The sequence below is a fragment of the Brachyhypopomus gauderio genome, chromosome 12, assembly GCF_052324685.1.
Source record: "Brachyhypopomus gauderio isolate BG-103 chromosome 12, BGAUD_0.2, whole genome shotgun sequence".
NCBI classification, from domain to species: Eukaryota; Metazoa; Chordata; class Actinopteri; order Gymnotiformes; family Hypopomidae; genus Brachyhypopomus; species Brachyhypopomus gauderio.
Window position 1 is genome coordinate 8,010,150 of NC_135222.1, and position 16,749 is coordinate 8,026,898.

Sequence of the window (16,749 nt, forward strand, 5' to 3'; positions counted from 1 at the left end):
ACACCAACCCACACCCATACACACTGACACAAACACACACACCCAAACAAACACACACCCCACACAGACCCATCCACCCCACATGTGCAAATATACCCACTGACCCACATTCTTGCACACACACAGTAACACACACACACACACACACACACACACACACACACACACACACACACACACACACACACACACGTGTGCAGATATACACCCACACGCATGTATACTTGCACATACACACTGACATACACAAATAAGGACAGAACGCACTTTTGCACAGTCTCACTTACACCTGGAGATATAAGTTTAGACTTACGTCTGGCCCTGGGGATCCTTTGCAACCTGGCAGGCCAGCAAATCCTGGTTCACCCTGCAAGATAATACACAGGCAGCGTAAGAACACTGAGCTCCCAGGGAGTATGAGGACCTTTAAATGCGGAATATATCGTAACAAGGAGTGAGTAAAACAAGGAGAGAGACTTCAGCTACACTGACAGGACAGAAAGACCGAGAAGATCCAGGCAAGAAGATGCACAACACTCACAATCACAATGACCAAAAACTACCAGACGTGAAAGAACTGTGAGAGAAAATGGATGGAATTCAGACAACATGTAGCCCTGTGACTCAGATCCGCCAACCGGGTCACGGCACCACCTGTTTTCAGACTCCAGTCAGCAAGTTATCAAGCACTTCATGAGTCATCTTCACTGGAACTGGGAAGACTGTAGCTTCAACACAGCCGTGGTCCTTTAGGACCCAGAGCAGCGGGAGGAGGCAGAGAGCAGGGGCCATGTGCCCAAAACACAGGAGCACATCACAAAGAAGAAACGTGGTTCAGGCAGAGCAGAAAGGAGCATGTGCTGTTCATCAGGATGGATCATCAGCAAAGATGACCATGCAGAAAGCATCAAAAATGCACAGGATAAAACACAATCAGCTTCCTTGGGTCTACTGCTTAATGTTTCTCAAACATCTAGAGATGTTCTGGAGCTCCATGCACTCGTTCCACTTTACAAGAGCCAACCACCACTCACCTTACGCCCATCCTCTCCATCTCTCCCAGGATGCCCTTTGTCTCCCTGGTAAAAATAAGAGGAAACACAGTCTTACAGCACTGGCTAAATAACTGAAGGTAAGAAAGTAAGACAAAGTTCACCATTCAGTGACTGGACTTACCTTGAAGCCCTTGTGACCTCTCTCTCCCTGTTGAAGCACAGAGGGAGATTAGTAACCAGTGTGACCACCAGCACACAGAAACAGGAAAGAGCTCCATAGTTTGCATGTTCTCGACAGTTCTTTGGCTGTCTTACCTTGCCACCTCTTTCTCCCATGTCTCCCTGAAAGACACAATTAGGAGAGAGAGAGAGAGAGAGAGAGAGAGAGAGAGAGAGAGAGAGAGAGAGAGAGAGATGCTTCAGACATCACTCCAGTGAGAGAATGTGTGTCACATCCAAAACAGAAGCAAATCAAGATATTTCTTATTTAGGACAATAATATAAATAACGAACCTTCATGCCCTGGTAACCAACTGGACCAGGATCGCCAGCATGGCCCTGTCAGGAGGAAAAAATTTGAACTTTAAACTTCTGAAAAAATACTAGTGACAGTAGTGACAAAAAGATCTGCTCAGGGCTTACAAACACACGCATATACCAAAAGCTAATGGGTGTCTGACATGCAAGTTAACTGTCTGAGCAATAATGAACTCACACAGCTGCATACACCTCACTGGTTCTGCAGTCTTGTTCAGTTAGCTCATAGTCCACAGTAGCACGTAACTCTTCTCCAGACAAGCTTCCCCCCGCCTGCACTCTACACTACAGACGCACCTCTTCTAACAACTTTATAATACGTATGACGTGTGTACACGACTATAAACACTCACATTCAAATAATGGAATTGCTGGCGTGCTAAACATACACTGTCTAATGGGATATCTGGTCCTGCTCCAGAATACTGTGGTCTTATTATTTTGTGTGTATGTGCATGTATGTGTGTGTGTATGTACTGTATGTATGTGTATATATTAGGGGTGGGAATTTAACGCATTAATTTGATTAATTAATTACCGGGAAAATAACAAAAACAAAAAAATTACACATTTTAAGGCATTTAACGCACTTTTGCACCGTGGAATGTTTCTCAGTGCACAAGTTCCAGGCATACAGATTATATGGACGCACAATAAGGTGAGCTTGATGGAGATGACTGAAGAGGCTACGCTGGTGGATGGGAAATTTAAATATAAGAAACTTCCAGATAGAAGTACAAACAAAATAAGTGTTATTTGCACTTTATACAGGAAGGAGTTTGCTTATCACAGGAGCACTTCCACCCTTCGTTACCACCTCAACGCAAAACATGTTGGGGCTAACGCGCAAGTCAGTAAGGATAACTTAGCTGCTAAATGTATTCCTAGTATGAGCAAACAGTGTCACTAGTCAACACTCGACCACATGTTGGGGTTTAAATTAAGAAACAAAATGTCAAAGTCCACATCAGAAAAATTGACCAACGCTAAGACATACATACAGATATTCATGCTAAGAATATCATACACACTGAGAGATACAGATGTTGGCTATAATGTGTGCTCTGGTATAACGTCTGCTCTGGCTATAATGTGTGCTCTGGTATAGCATGTGCTCTGGTATAACGTGTGCTCTGGTATAACGTCTGCTCTGACTATAACGTGTGCTCTGGTATAACGTGTGCTCTGGTATAACGTGTGCTCTGGGTATAACGTGTGCTCTGACTATAACGTGTGCTCTGGTATAGCATGTGCTCTGGTATAACGTATGCTCTGGGTATAACGTGTGCTCTGACTATAACGTGTGCTCTGGTATAACGTATGCTCTGGTATAGCGTGTGCTCTGGCTACAATGTGTGCTCTGGCTATAATGTGTGCTCTGGCTATAACGTGTGCTCTGGTTATAACGTGTGCTCTGGCTACAATGTGTGCTCTGGCTATAACGTGTGCTCTGGTTACAACGTGTGCTCTGACTATAACGTGTGCTCTGGTATAACGTGTGCAATGGCTACAACGTGTGCTCTGGTATAACGTGTGCAATGGCTACAACGTGTGCTCTGGTATAACGTGTGCAATGGCTATAACGTGTGCTCTGCTTCCAATGGGGAATGCCCACAGCTACTCACCACAGGTCCTGTGTCTCCTTTCTCTCCTGGCATCCCTGGTCTGCCTGTCTCGCCCTGTAGAGTCAGAAAAGAAAGATCAGGCACACCAGCAATACTGAACAGTCTTGTGCCGATTAGCCATATGTACATACCCAAAACTAAAGGCATTTCTGGGAGCAAAGTTAATGACCTAATTAACTATAGAGGGCTGGACATATCAACCATGGATGGAATGATAGTTGGAGAATGAATTCAGACGTAATCTGTTTGTAACACATACTCTTAACGAATAACTTCAACTGTAATCTGTTAGTAACACTTACACTGAATGAATGAATTCACCGTAATGTTAGTTACACTTACTCTGTGACCCGTGTCCCCAGGAAGTCCAGGTGGACCTGAAGCCGCCTGTCAAAACATCACATAAATCAGTTAACAATGCTGTAAAATGAATCTCATCTGGGCTTTGGACAGTCTAAGGGATGTGATGAGGAATTATCCAGTGATGGTACTCACAGTGCAGTCAAAGGAGCAGCACTGCAGGAGAAGAGAGGGAAGACAGTGAGCACACGGCAGGCCTTACCAGACACAAACACCTACACCTTTCATATGTGGATCACCAAGAGGGCAAAGCAAGCAAAAGCAACATACCATAACCTTCGATTCATTCGTCTGAAAGAGAGAAGAAAGAGAGTGAGAGTTAGCAAAGGCTTCAAAACACACAAGGATCACAAAGGCTTCAAAACACACAAGGATCACAAAGGCTTCAAAACACACAAGGATCACAAAGGCTTCAAAACACAAGATATGAATCCACAGTTCAGCCTAGCGGTCACTGTACAAGGTGCTCGTCTCCAAGATCCTGGTTTTATGATCACACCACTGTATGAGTAGAGCACTCGTGGTCACTTTTCACAGAGACAGAAGGATATTTCTCATGGACCCAAGTATCCACAGACATTCAGAGGGAGGGGCTGTTTAGGGTCAGAGGGAGGGGCTGTTTAGGGTCAGAGGGAGGGGCTGTTTAGGGTCAGAGGGAAGGTTTGATCAAGACTGTGGGTAGACTCACGATAATGTCGATGATGGTGTGGATGGTGTTCATCTGGCTTGAGTGGACATTGTCTGCAGCGGTGAAGTTCTGCCTATAAGTCATATCGGTAGCGATGACTGACAGCCTGGTGTCCTGCAGGGGAGACAGCAGATATGATGCATTTACATGACTTCATGTGATAACATCTCTCCCTCCCTCCCTCTCTCATCTCTGTGGAGACCGAACACCAGAGCCTGAATCTGGCATGCGTATAAACACAGGTCTGCAAAGACACATCACTGAAAGAGCAGAGAAAGAGAGATGACATGTGACCCACTAGTGGTCCTGCTAGACAGGCCTTGACTGAAATAAGACTTGGTGATGTTAATGCTGCTCAGGTTCTGGGAGTGGCGGCAGGTGACAGGGGCGTTTTGCGTGACGCACCTCCTGGTCCGGGGTGATGGCCACGGCGAACACTTTGATGCCATGTTGCCTGGCTTCATTAGCCGCCTCTTGGATCCCACCGCAGGGTTCTTTGTACCCGGTGACAGGGTGGCCATCTGTCACAACCACGATGTACTTATTCTCATGGTAGTGTGAGCCCCTGTAAACAGTCATAATACATACAATTAACAGCAGAGTGGTTCATTAAATCAGCCCTGGAGTCAGCAAAGTAACCTCCGCAGACAGTGGGCTTCTGCAGCGTCTTTATAACTGCTGTGTGTGTGTGGTCTGCTGTAACCTTCACAAGACTAAAGTCCATGTATGTGTGACACAAATCTCTTATGTTTTTACGTGCATTAGCCTCTGACCCTATAAAGACGCACTAAAAGTTGCATGTGTGTGAGAGTGAATGTGTGTGTGTGTGTGTGTGTGTGTGTGTGTGTGTGTGTGTGTGTGTGTGTGTGTGTGTGTGTGTGTGTGTGTGTGTGAGTGTCTTTACATACGCCCTCAGCAGCTCTGCGATGCCCTCTTTGATGGCACAGTCGGTGTAGGTGCCCTTGCCGATGTATTTGATGGTGTCTATGGCCTGTTTGAGCTCAGCACGCCTGGTGTTCAGCTCCACCAGACCTTTGATCAGCTGCACTTCATCACTGTAGTGCAGAGCTCCTGAGTTCCATGTTACAAAGCGATCGCACGGCTGGCGTCTGTGGAGGAGCAGGAACACGTTATCAATATCACACGCTGCACAGGCAAACCGGAGCCTAAACACCCCACACAAACCTGCATTCTGAGAGAGAGAGAGAGAGAGAGAGAGAGAGTAACACCACATCGTGTTTTCTCTGTACACCTGTCTAGACGTTTGTCGTTCCTCCTAACAGATCAGTGGGGATCACCTGGGCATGAACTCAACAAGATCCTGGAGCTGGATGCCTCCATCTGAGCATGGATAAACTGCAGCCATGATGGGATGTGATTGAGTAAAGAATGCAATGTGGAGTACAGCGGTACAGCTCATTCAAGACAAAGATCAAGCACTCTAACTTCTTGGCTGTGCTGCGACATTAAAGTAGACCAACACTACATTCATTGCCACTTGGTTATTTGGTGAACAGAAAAAATCATGCCTGTGACAAGGTGGGAGGAGTCAGGGTGAAAGGGGCGGGGCCTTTAGCGACATTCGCTAGGAGCCCATATAAGGAAAAAAATACAAAAACAATGGTCTATTAACAATTTAAAAGTCTAATAACAATCAAATAGGGAGTGTGACATATTTCATTGAAAATTTGATTATTAAAATAATGAGTTATGTCATTATTATGTAAATAGTAACTGAGATAAAAAATAGCAACTTTATTCTTAATTAACAACAATAATGTGTATTATCATAATTAGTTTTGATATTGCCAACCATTATTATCTGCTTCAAGTGCCAAATGTTCTGGCGCCGGCCCTGATGCCCACACACAGTCCCGCAGAACCACAGTCAGTGTGCTTGCACAGGGTCCTGAGTGTACCTGCAGTGGAGTGTACCTGCAGTAGAGTGTACCTGCAGTAGAGTGTACCTGCAGTAGAGTGTACCTGCAGTAGAGTGTACCTGCAGTAGAGTGTACCTGCAGTGGAGTGTACCTGCAGTAGAGTGTACCTGCAGTAGAGTGTACCTGCAGTAGAGTGTACCTGCAGTAGAGTGTACCTGCAGTGGAGTGTACCTGCAGTAGAGTGTACCTGTTCTGTAGTGTACCTGCAGTAGAGTGTACCTGCAGTAGAGTGTACCTGCAGTAGAGTGTACCTGCAGTGGAGTGTACCTGCAGTAGAGTGTACCTGCAGTGGAGTGTACCTGCAGTAGAGTGTACCTGCAGTGGAGTGTACTTGCTGTGGAGTGTACCTGCAGTAGAGTGTACTTGCAGTGGAGTGTACCTGCAGTAGAGTGTACTTGCTGTGGAGTGTACCTGCAGTGGAGTGTACTTGCTGTGGAGTGTACCTGCAGTGGAGTGTACCTGCAGTGGAGTGTACCTGCAGTGGAGTGTACCTGCAGTGGAGTGTACTTGCTGTGGAGTGTACCTGCAGTGGAGTGTACCTGCAGTGGAGTGTACTTGCTGTGGAGTGTACCTGCAGTGGAGTGTACTTGCTGTGGAGTGTACCTGCAGTGGAGTGTACTTGCTGTGGAGTGTACCTGCAGTAGAGTGTACCTGTTCAGGAGTGTACCTGCAGTGGAGTGTACCTGTTCAGGAGTGTACCTGCAGTGGAGTGTACCTGCAGTGGAGTGTACCTGTTCTGGAGTGTACCTGCAGTGGAGTGTACCTGTTCTGTAATGTACCTGCAGTGGAGTGTAACTGTTCTGTAGTGTACCTGCAGTGGAGTGTACCTGTTCTGTAATGTACCTGCAGTGGAGTGTAACTGTTCTGTAGTGTACCTGCAGTGGAGTGTACTTTCTGTGGAGTGTACCTGTTCTGTAGTGTACCTGCAGTGGAGTGTACCTGTTCTGTAGTGTACCTGTTCTGTAGTGTACCTGCAGTGGAGTGTACTTTCTGTGGACTGTACCTGTTCTGGAGTGTACCTGCAGTGGAGTGTACCTGTTCTGTAATGTACCTGCAGTGGAGTGTACTTTCTGTGGAGTGTACCTGTTCTGTAGTGTACCTGCAGTGGAGTGTACCTGTTCTGTAGTGTACCTGTTCTGTAGTGTACCTGCAGTGGAGTGTACTTTCTGTGGACTGTACCTGTTCTGGAGTGTACCTGCAGTGGAGTGTACCTGTTCTGTAGTGTACCTGCAGTGGAGTGTACCTGTTCTGTAGTGTACCTGCAGTGGAGTGTACCTGTTCTGTAGTGTACCTGCAGTGGAGTGTACTTTCTGTGGACTGTACCTGTTCTGGAGTGTACCTGCAGTGGAGTGTACCTGCAGTGGCGTGTACTTGCTGTGGAGTGTACCTGCAGTGGAGTGTACCTGCAGTGGCGTGTACTTGCTGTGGAGTGTACCTGTTCTGGAGTGTGAATTCAGATATGATTCTGGGTGCACGAAATAGTTATTGGAGAGTTTAGATTCACAGCCATAAATGATGCAACCCACATGTTGACCACTTTCAGAGTCACTAGGCCACTAGTTTTGTCCATTCTAAGCATTCTAACTGAAGACTAACTGTTGGTACAAGTGCTGGTCTGTCTGCCCTATATCACACATTGCAGACATGTCACGTATGACTGTATGTACAGGTGGGCATATATATCAACACACAACTCAGGGCAACTTTAGCAGGGGTAAGGACAAGAACATACTCTGAACATCTCAGAGTGGACACATGGACTTCACATGTACATCAAATATCTGCTCATCTGGTACAGTGATATTCAGTTCACTGACTTATTAGGTCTGTGCTATGTTGTTTTTGGGAAATTCCCTCAGCAACAGTCCTCTTAGTTAAACTTTGGTCAACAAAATCTTAGAACATTACAAATAGAACTTAACACATTTTAATTATGAATAAAATTGTTTTGCTAAATGAGTGCTTTGGCATCATGAAATGTAAATGTGACAACTAACTCAGTGTGGCAAAGTGTCACTGGAGTGTGTGTGCGTGTCACTGGAGTGTGTGTGCGTGTCACCATCGTGCGCATCCCTTACGTGTCCTTCAGCTCATCGATGAACACAGTGGTGAACCTCTTGATCTGGTCGATGTAGAAGTCGGGAGGCTTGGCTCTGAGGGCCACACTCTCAGACGTGTCCAACACGAAGAACAGATCCACAGGGCATTCTGCACAAGGAGGAAGAATAACACTCATCCTCACACACTACTGACACCAGAGGCACCTGCTCACACCTTAACACACACACGCACTCACCACTTTGTCCTTTATATAGTGTGGATATTGTGTTTCCAGAGCATGATAATAAACCTGAAATACTTTTCTGAAATACAATACTTATGTTTGTGACAAAAGGTAACTATAAGTACAAATAAATATGTGCATATTCATGTCTCACACCCGTTAAGTGTGAAATCTAACAGAAATAAAATATTATTTGTATGAATAAAAACTGATAACCCATCCTGTCCACCTGTTAATAGAAGTGTGATTTGTTATTATGTGATTTGGTCACATGACTATGCAGGTACAAATGAAACAATGCAGCAGGATAAAAGAAAAAAAACTCCATTGTGTCATTGCGCGTATAATCAGTCAGTATAATCAGTCTTTCTGAACACAATCTCCATTATCGCTGTAGATGCTTATTTTTATTCTAGTGGACTTCTATGGGTCTTTCCCCCCTTCTGTACAACATCATACAGTCGTAGCCACAGGCCTGCTGGTGGGCCGTAGGCACTTCACCCCGATCCCAGACTGGACTCTTTACAACAGCGCTACGCCTGATCGGAACCATGCCCCATGTAATATAAACCATCTCACCCTTTTCATTTATTTGGTAACCCAACTAACATGCATCCCAAACGCGCCGCTCACACCCTGGTAGGAACCTACCAATTCCTTAAGATATGCGTGAAACGCGAGCATTTCCAATAGTCATGCACAAGACTGAAGTTGTCCTTTCTTTACACTTTCCAGCTTAATCAAGACAGCGCAATGCAAAAGTGGTGCAGTTGATGCGCCTCGGAGCGCGAGACCATAGCAGGCGGCGCGCGACCATAGCAGTCAGCGCGCGAGCTCTCCAAAGCCCTCACCGATCACCCTCCCTCTCAGCGCGCTGCTCTTTACAAACTTTACATGTGCAATATAAACGTGACAAATGACTTTATCGCTTGGTAGTATGATATTAATGCAATGGAAATAAATGACAACGAATACTGCCATACTATAAAATACGTTTCAACATCACAAGAATACTTTCCGTTACGAACGCATTACGCGCAGACCTGCCTGGCCGTAGAAAGGCGCGATATTTGGAATAAACGACACCGCACTGTTATAAACACAACACCCAACAACAAGATACTGAGAGAAATTAATAGCAAATTACCTCTGAATCTGTTTTTTAACGCGTCCTGAGCCAACAGCTCTGCGCACACTGAGCAGAGAAGAAGACCCGTTAAAACGAATCCACCCAACGTCATGATCCCTCAAAAAGTCCTTGCACGTTGGCCGTGCAAGCTGGCGACGGTGATGGACTCAGTAAAATCGGGTTTTGGTGATATTAGTTCCCGTACGGCACCACAGAACAGGGTCTGGTGGAGGGCAGTCGCGTCCGCTCAGCGCGCAGATGTGGACGGAACGCCTTAAAGCTACGACAGCGGAGGAGGAGTTGGCCCGGAGCACCAGCACCCTCCACTCAGACCCTGGGAGCAACGGCCATGACACAGGAGCAAGTCATTTTGTAGAAAATAAAATGAAGCATTTGCTCTGATGCAAAAAATCTGGTTTAACTAGAAATAAAGACCAGCGACTTTCTAGACTTTTCAGCAGGAACATGTGTTTTGAGGCAACATCATTATAGCATAGTCTAGTGGCCCTGAGCAGCTTCACTGGTGTCATTTACAACCCCAAACTGATCAGAAGAAAGCTAAGGGCAGGTGTGTTCTACATTATCGATGCCGGACCACGTCTTCTACTGCTCATTAAGAACATTTTCTCTTTGACGTTCTGCCAACACTGTGTGACAGGCTCTGCTCTTTAGGAGAAACGGGCGTTTAAGTGCCTGTGGTCCTGTTGCATGGTGGAGTTGTAAGAAGGAATGTATGGTGGGATATGCATGTGTGTAGAAGGACACGTGCTGGGCAGTTTAAATGCTGAAATCTCATGTTAGAATATCAACAGAGTTAGAGTACTAAAGATACATAGATTGTAGAGAGGAAAGGAGAGAGAGAGTGATAGAGGAAGGAAAGGAGAGAGGAGGAGAGAGGGAGGGAGGGAGAGGGGGAGCGAGAACATCTGAAGTTCAACCACACTGGTGCAGACCAAGTGGAGGACGGAGTTCTCCAAACATCTGCATCTCATCATCTGCATCTCACCAGACTACCATATTCTGACCTCACTGTCAGCCAGAGAAGGGGACTTGGCTGGCTGTGCATGAGAAACCCGCCCTCACACACATCTCCCCGTGCACGAGAAACCTGCCCTCACGCCCCTCTCCTTGTGTGAAAGAGAAACAGCGCCACCAGTGTGCAGCTCTGCTCAACTGTCATTACACTAAACTGCTGAGGTGCTTTCTAGAGACTCAGCCATGTTTTGTGCTTGTTGAATGTTTTGCGTGTACCGCCATGTAACCTCGTTCCCACCTCAGACCTGCCTTAGCTCTCACAGTTACTTCTTCAATTTCGTGGTGGGTACAGTGCTGTTATGGTGAGTGTGGTAGCAGCTAAGCTGGAGTTAGAAATCACTTTAGGTCCATGAGGGATTTATGACATTTCTCATTTTTTTCTGAAGCAAGCGGGGATGTGGTTATTCATGTCAGTGTGGAATTTTGTGGTTAAATTTATACTCTAATCACGACATCCCCTCATAACTTTAACCTTGACCCTCCCACTCACACATTCACATTACGATAACACGGGCAAATTAAAGACAATCAGGAAAGGCTGATGAAAAGTAGTGGGAACCCCCTGTCTCATGAGCAGATGTGTAAAGAGTGAGAGAAAATAATGGCTGCAGACACTAGACCCACTGTCAACACTGCAGACACTAGACCCACTGTAAACACCGCAGACACTAGACCCACTGAAAACACTGCAGACACTAGACCCACTGTAAACACCGCAGACACTAGACCCACTGTCAACACTGCAGACACTAGACCCACTGCAAACACCGCAGACACTAGACCCACTGTAAACACCACAGACACTAGACCCACTGTAAACACCACAGACACTAGACCCACAGTAAACACTGCAGACACTAGACCCACTGAAAACACCACAGACAATAGACCCACTGTAAACCCCGCAGACATTAGACCCACTGTAAACACCGCAGACACTAGACCCACTGTAAACACCACAGACACTAGATCCACTGTAAACACCGCAGACACCAGACCCACTGCAAACACAGCAGACACTAGACCCACAGTAAACACCGCAGACACTAGACCCACTGAAAACACCACAGACAATAGACCCACTGCAAACACCGCAGACACTAGACCCACTGCAAACACCGCAGACACTAGACCCACTGAAAACACTGCAGACACTAGATCCACTGTAAACACCGCAGACACTAGACCCACTGCAAACACAGCAGACACTAGACCCACTGTAAACACCACAGACACTAGACCCACTACAAACACTGCAGACACTAGACCCACTGCAAACACCGCAGACACTAGACCCACTGTAAACACTGCAGACACTAGACCCACTGTAAACACTGCAGACACTAGACCCACTGCAAACACTAGACCCACTGCAATCACTAGTCCAGATGGTAGACCCACTGCAAACACCGCAGATACTAGACCCACTGCAAACACAGCAGACACTAGACCCACTGTAAACACCGCAGACACTAGACCCACTGTCAACACTGCAGACACTAGACCCACTGTAAACACCGCAGACACTAGACCCACTGCAAACACAGCAGACACTAGACCCACTGTAAACACCGCAGACACTAGACCCACTGTCAACACTGCAGACACTAGACCCACTGTAAACACCGCAGACACTAGACCCACTGAAAACACTGCAGACACTAGACCCACTGTAAACACTGCAGACACTAGACCCACTGCAAACACTGCAGACACTAGACCCACTGTAAACACTGCAGACACTAGACCCACTGCAAACACTGCAGACACTAGACCCACTGCAAACAGTGCAGACACTAGACCCACTGCAAACACCGCAGACACTAGACCCACTGTAAACACTGCAGACACTAGACCCACTGTAAACACTGCAGACACTAGACCCACTGCAAACACCGCAGACACTAGACCCACTACAAACACCGCAGATACTAGACACACTGTAAACACCGCAGACACTAGACCCACTGTAAACACTGCAGACACTAGACCCACTGTAAACACTGCAGACACTAGATCCACTGCAAACACTGCAGACACTAGACCCACTGTAAACACCGCAGACACTAGACCCACTGTCAACACTGCAGACACTAGACCCACTGTAAACACCGCAGATACTAGACCCACTGCAAACACAGCAGACACTAGACCCACTGTAAACACCGCAGACACTAGACCCACTGTCAACACTGCAGACACTAGACCCACTGTAAACACCGCAGACACTAGACCCACTGAAAACACTGCAGACACTAGACCCACTGTAAACACTGCAGACACTAGACACACTGCAAACACTGCAGACACTAGACCCACTGTAAACACTGCAGACACTAGACCCACTGCAAACACTGCAGACACTAGACCCACTGCAAACAGTGCAGACACTAGACCCACTGCAAACACCGCAGACACTAGACCCACTGTAAACACTGCAGACACTAGACCCACTGTAAACACTGCAGACACTAGACCCACTGCAAACACCGCAGACACTAGACCCACTACAAACACCGCAGATACTAGACACACTGTAAACACCGCAGACACTAGACCCACAGTAAACACTGCAGACACTAGACCCACTGTAAACACTGCAGACACTAGATCCACTGCAAACACTGCAGACACTAGACCCACTGTAAACACCGCAGACACTAGACCCACTGTAAACACTGCAGACACTAGACCCACTGTAAACACTGCAGACACTAGACCCACTGCAAACACCGCAGACACTAGACCCACTACAAACACCGCAGATACTAGACACACTGTAAACACTGCAGACACTAGACCCACTGTAAACACTGCAGAAACTAGATCCACTGCAAACACTGCAGACACTAGACCCACTGTAAACACCGCATACACTAGACCCACTGTAAACACTGCAGACACTAGACCCACTGTAAACACCACAGACACTAGACCCACTTTAAACACAGCAGACACTAGACCCACTGCAAACACTGCAGACACTAGACCCACTGTAAACACTGCAAACACTAGACCCACTGCAAACACTAGACTCACTGCAATCACTGCAGACACTAGTCCAGATGGTAGACCCACTGTAAACACCGCAGACACTAGACCCACTGTAAACACTGCAGACACTAGATCCACTGTAAACACAGCAGACACTAGACCCACTGCAAACACCGCAGACACTAGACCCACTGTAAACACTGCAGACACTAGACCCACTGTAAACACTGGAGACACTAGACCCACTGTAAACACTGCAGACACTAGATCCACTGCAAACACAGCAAACACTAGACCCACTGTAAACACCGCATACACCGCATACACCGCATACACTGTAAACACTGCAGACACTAGACCCACTGTAAACACCACAGACACTAGACCCACTTTAAACACAGCAGACACTAGACCCACTGCAAACACTAGACCCACTGTAAACACTGCAAACACTAGACCCACTGCAAACACTAGACTCACTGCAATCACTGCAGACACTAGTCCAGATGGTAGACCCACTGTAAACACCGCAGACACTAGACCCACTGTAAACACTGCAGACACTAGATCCACTGTAATCACAGCAGACACTAGACCAACTACAAACACCGCAGATACTAGACCTACTGAAAACACTGCAGACACTAGACCCACTGTAAACACTGCAGACACTAGACCCACTGCAAGCACCGCAGACACTAGACCCACTACAAACACCGCAGATACTAGACACACTGTAAACACTGCAGACACTAGACCCACTGTAAACACTGGAGGGTTCAATGTTAACAGAAGGAGGAAAAAAAGCAAATAACAGAATTCTGTGGGAAAGACTCTACTCCCCCGCCTGAATCAGCCAGTTTGGAGTCCAGGGAGATGTATGGGAGCAGGCAGGCACAATCATGAGCTTCAGAGGAAGCATTAGTGCTCTACAACAGAAGACTAGTGATTGATAGGAGCTGTGTGTGTGTGTGTGTGTGTGTGTGTGTGTGTGATGTGCACCACCTGTTCATATTTGGTGTGTATATGTCTGTATTCTTCAGCGTACTAATTTGTGCGCACTATTTGTAATTGTGTCAGTTTGTGTATTTCAGTCTTTGCCAGTGTGTATATGTGTATTATGTGTTGGTGAATGTCTGTGTATAATTTTGCACGTGCATGTGTGTGTCTAATGTTTTTGTTTGGTGTAAACACAGTTGCCTGGGTGGTGAAGTGGAGCTAATGGTCCTGGTTTCCTCCCCTGAAGCGAGAGGTTTGGGCTTAAGCGCCCGTCACGAGGGTCCACATTTGGCCCACTGTGAACACTTTCCCCAGCTCTTACTCCAGTTTTTTCCACTGATCTCATACGTCCGTCCAACTGCCTTCTCTTTCTTCCAGAAAGCAGAAAAAAAGAAATCATTCCGAACACCAAGTCTAAGAGCAGAGCAGGCAGAGCGCAAAGCCGTGTGTTACTAATCAGCGATTTATGGGGGAGGATCACGGTAAATCTGGGGGGTTCAGGCAGCTGAAGGCTGTGTCCCCTGGGGGGTGAACATGCGTGTGCGCTGGGCAGAGGTCAGAAAGATCATGGATGCCACCCCGTGACCTCAGATGCCAGTGAGATAGGCAAGGATATAATAATCTCAAACAAGATTTATATGCCATTATACTGACAAAGTACTGAGACACTCATCAAAACAGGCAGTGTAGCATTTAAATGGCAGGTAGAGGCAGTGTGGTATTAAAGAGTCAAGTAGCTGTAAGAAAAAGGGAGAACGCCAACACCATTAGAACTGAGGCCTAACAACAAGACTCCAGCTGACTGGATGATCCCAGGGCAGGGAGATCCAGGGGAGGGAGATCCAGGGGAGGGAGATCCAGGGCAGGGAGATCCAGGGCAGGGAGATCCAGGGCAGGGAGATCCAGGGGAGGGAGAACCAGGGCAGGGAGAGCCAGGGGAGGGAGATCTAGGGCAGGGAGATCCAGGGCAGGGAGATCCAGGGCAGGAAGATCCAGGGCAGGGAGAGCCAGGGCAGGAAGAGCCAGGGGAGGGAGATCCAGGGCAGGGAGAACCAGGGGAGGGAGATCCAGGGCAGGGAGAGCCAGGGGAGGGAGATCTAGGGCAGGGAGATCCAGGGCAGGGAGATCCAGGGGAGGGAGATCTAGGGCAGGGAGATCCAGGGCAGGGAGATTCTGGGGAGGGAGATTCTGGGGAGGGAGACCTCAGCGTTGGGGAGGAAGCAAAGCTCTTTTTAGTTACAGTTGCTCCCAGGACAGAAGATAATGTAAACTGTCAGAGTCTGGTCTCCAGAGGAGAGAAAAACAAACCATCAACTGTTGACTCTCCACAGGCCTGAATAAACCACCCAGCGGGGGTCTGGAAGCACAGGCATCACCCAGCAGGGCAGCTGTACTTGCACTGCATACACACATACATAAACATATGTGAGGCACACACACATACATATAGTATATACGGGACCAAGTAAACACCAGGTTTAGTCTTTGAGCTGCAGCAGACCGCCCTGCGTGTTAGTGGACCGGCTGAGAACAGCAGAGAAGCAATGACTGAGGTCTCTCCTCAGGGCAGAGCAAACAAACAGAAAATCATGCCCCTTTTTTCCTCTTCTGCTAAAATTTGGTGGAAGTGGAAAAAAAGTTTCATTACATTTTGTTTGCAAGGGCGAAGACACTGGAGTACACGAAACCTCCTGGAAACGAAATGTTCCAGTGGAACCACTTGAGAAAGAAGTTCCTAAGAACTGCTCGGATATGAGTAAATGTAACGGAATATAGCGCAGGTTAAATAAAAAAGAAATGAAAGATCATGGAAAAACACTATCACGTTTATCTGACGCTGACACTAGATCAGGTCCAAATTATATGATGTACAGATGGCGCTTATGAGCTTTCGAGCAGTGCTCATAGATCTGGGAGCACGAGGGGAGATTCGTAGCTCGTTAGGTTGAGTCTGGGAGCACAAGGGGAGATTCGTAGCTCGTTAGGTTGAGTCTGGGAGCACAAGGGGAGATTCGTAGCTCGTTAGGTTGAGTCTGGGAGCACCAGGGGAGATTCGTAGCTCGGTAGGTTGAGTCTGGGAGCACCAGGGGAGATTCGTAGCTCGTTAGGTTGAGTCTGGGAGCACCAGGGGAGATTCGTAGCTCGGTAGGTTGAGTCTGGGAG

At 47.2% G+C, this 16,749-nt stretch overlaps 1 protein-coding gene across 1 annotated transcript in view; it reads right to left on the minus strand.

Annotated features, from left to right (window-relative positions):
- col6a1 (collagen, type VI, alpha 1) overlaps window positions 1–9,844 on the minus strand; it is a 32,964-nt gene extending 23,120 nt beyond the window's left edge. Inside the window, exons 1-14 of the mRNA XM_077024816.1 lie at window positions 9,577–9,844; window positions 8,224–8,353; window positions 5,114–5,314; window positions 4,611–4,770; window positions 4,206–4,319; window positions 3,788–3,808; window positions 3,653–3,673; window positions 3,500–3,544; window positions 3,158–3,211; window positions 1,509–1,553; window positions 1,311–1,337; window positions 1,177–1,203; window positions 1,035–1,079; window positions 314–367 (exon numbers count right to left, since the gene is read on the minus strand). Of these exons, the coding sequence (XP_076880931.1) occupies window positions 314–367; window positions 1,035–1,079; window positions 1,177–1,203; window positions 1,311–1,337; window positions 1,509–1,553; window positions 3,158–3,211; window positions 3,500–3,544; window positions 3,653–3,673; window positions 3,788–3,808; window positions 4,206–4,319; window positions 4,611–4,770; window positions 5,114–5,314; window positions 8,224–8,353; window positions 9,577–9,670 (1,038 nt within the window). The 5' untranslated portion in view covers window positions 9,671–9,844. The remainder of the gene's footprint in view (window positions 1–313; window positions 368–1,034; window positions 1,080–1,176; window positions 1,204–1,310; window positions 1,338–1,508; window positions 1,554–3,157; window positions 3,212–3,499; window positions 3,545–3,652; window positions 3,674–3,787; window positions 3,809–4,205; window positions 4,320–4,610; window positions 4,771–5,113; window positions 5,315–8,223; window positions 8,354–9,576) is intronic.
- Window positions 9,845–16,749: the final 6,905 nt, after the last annotated feature.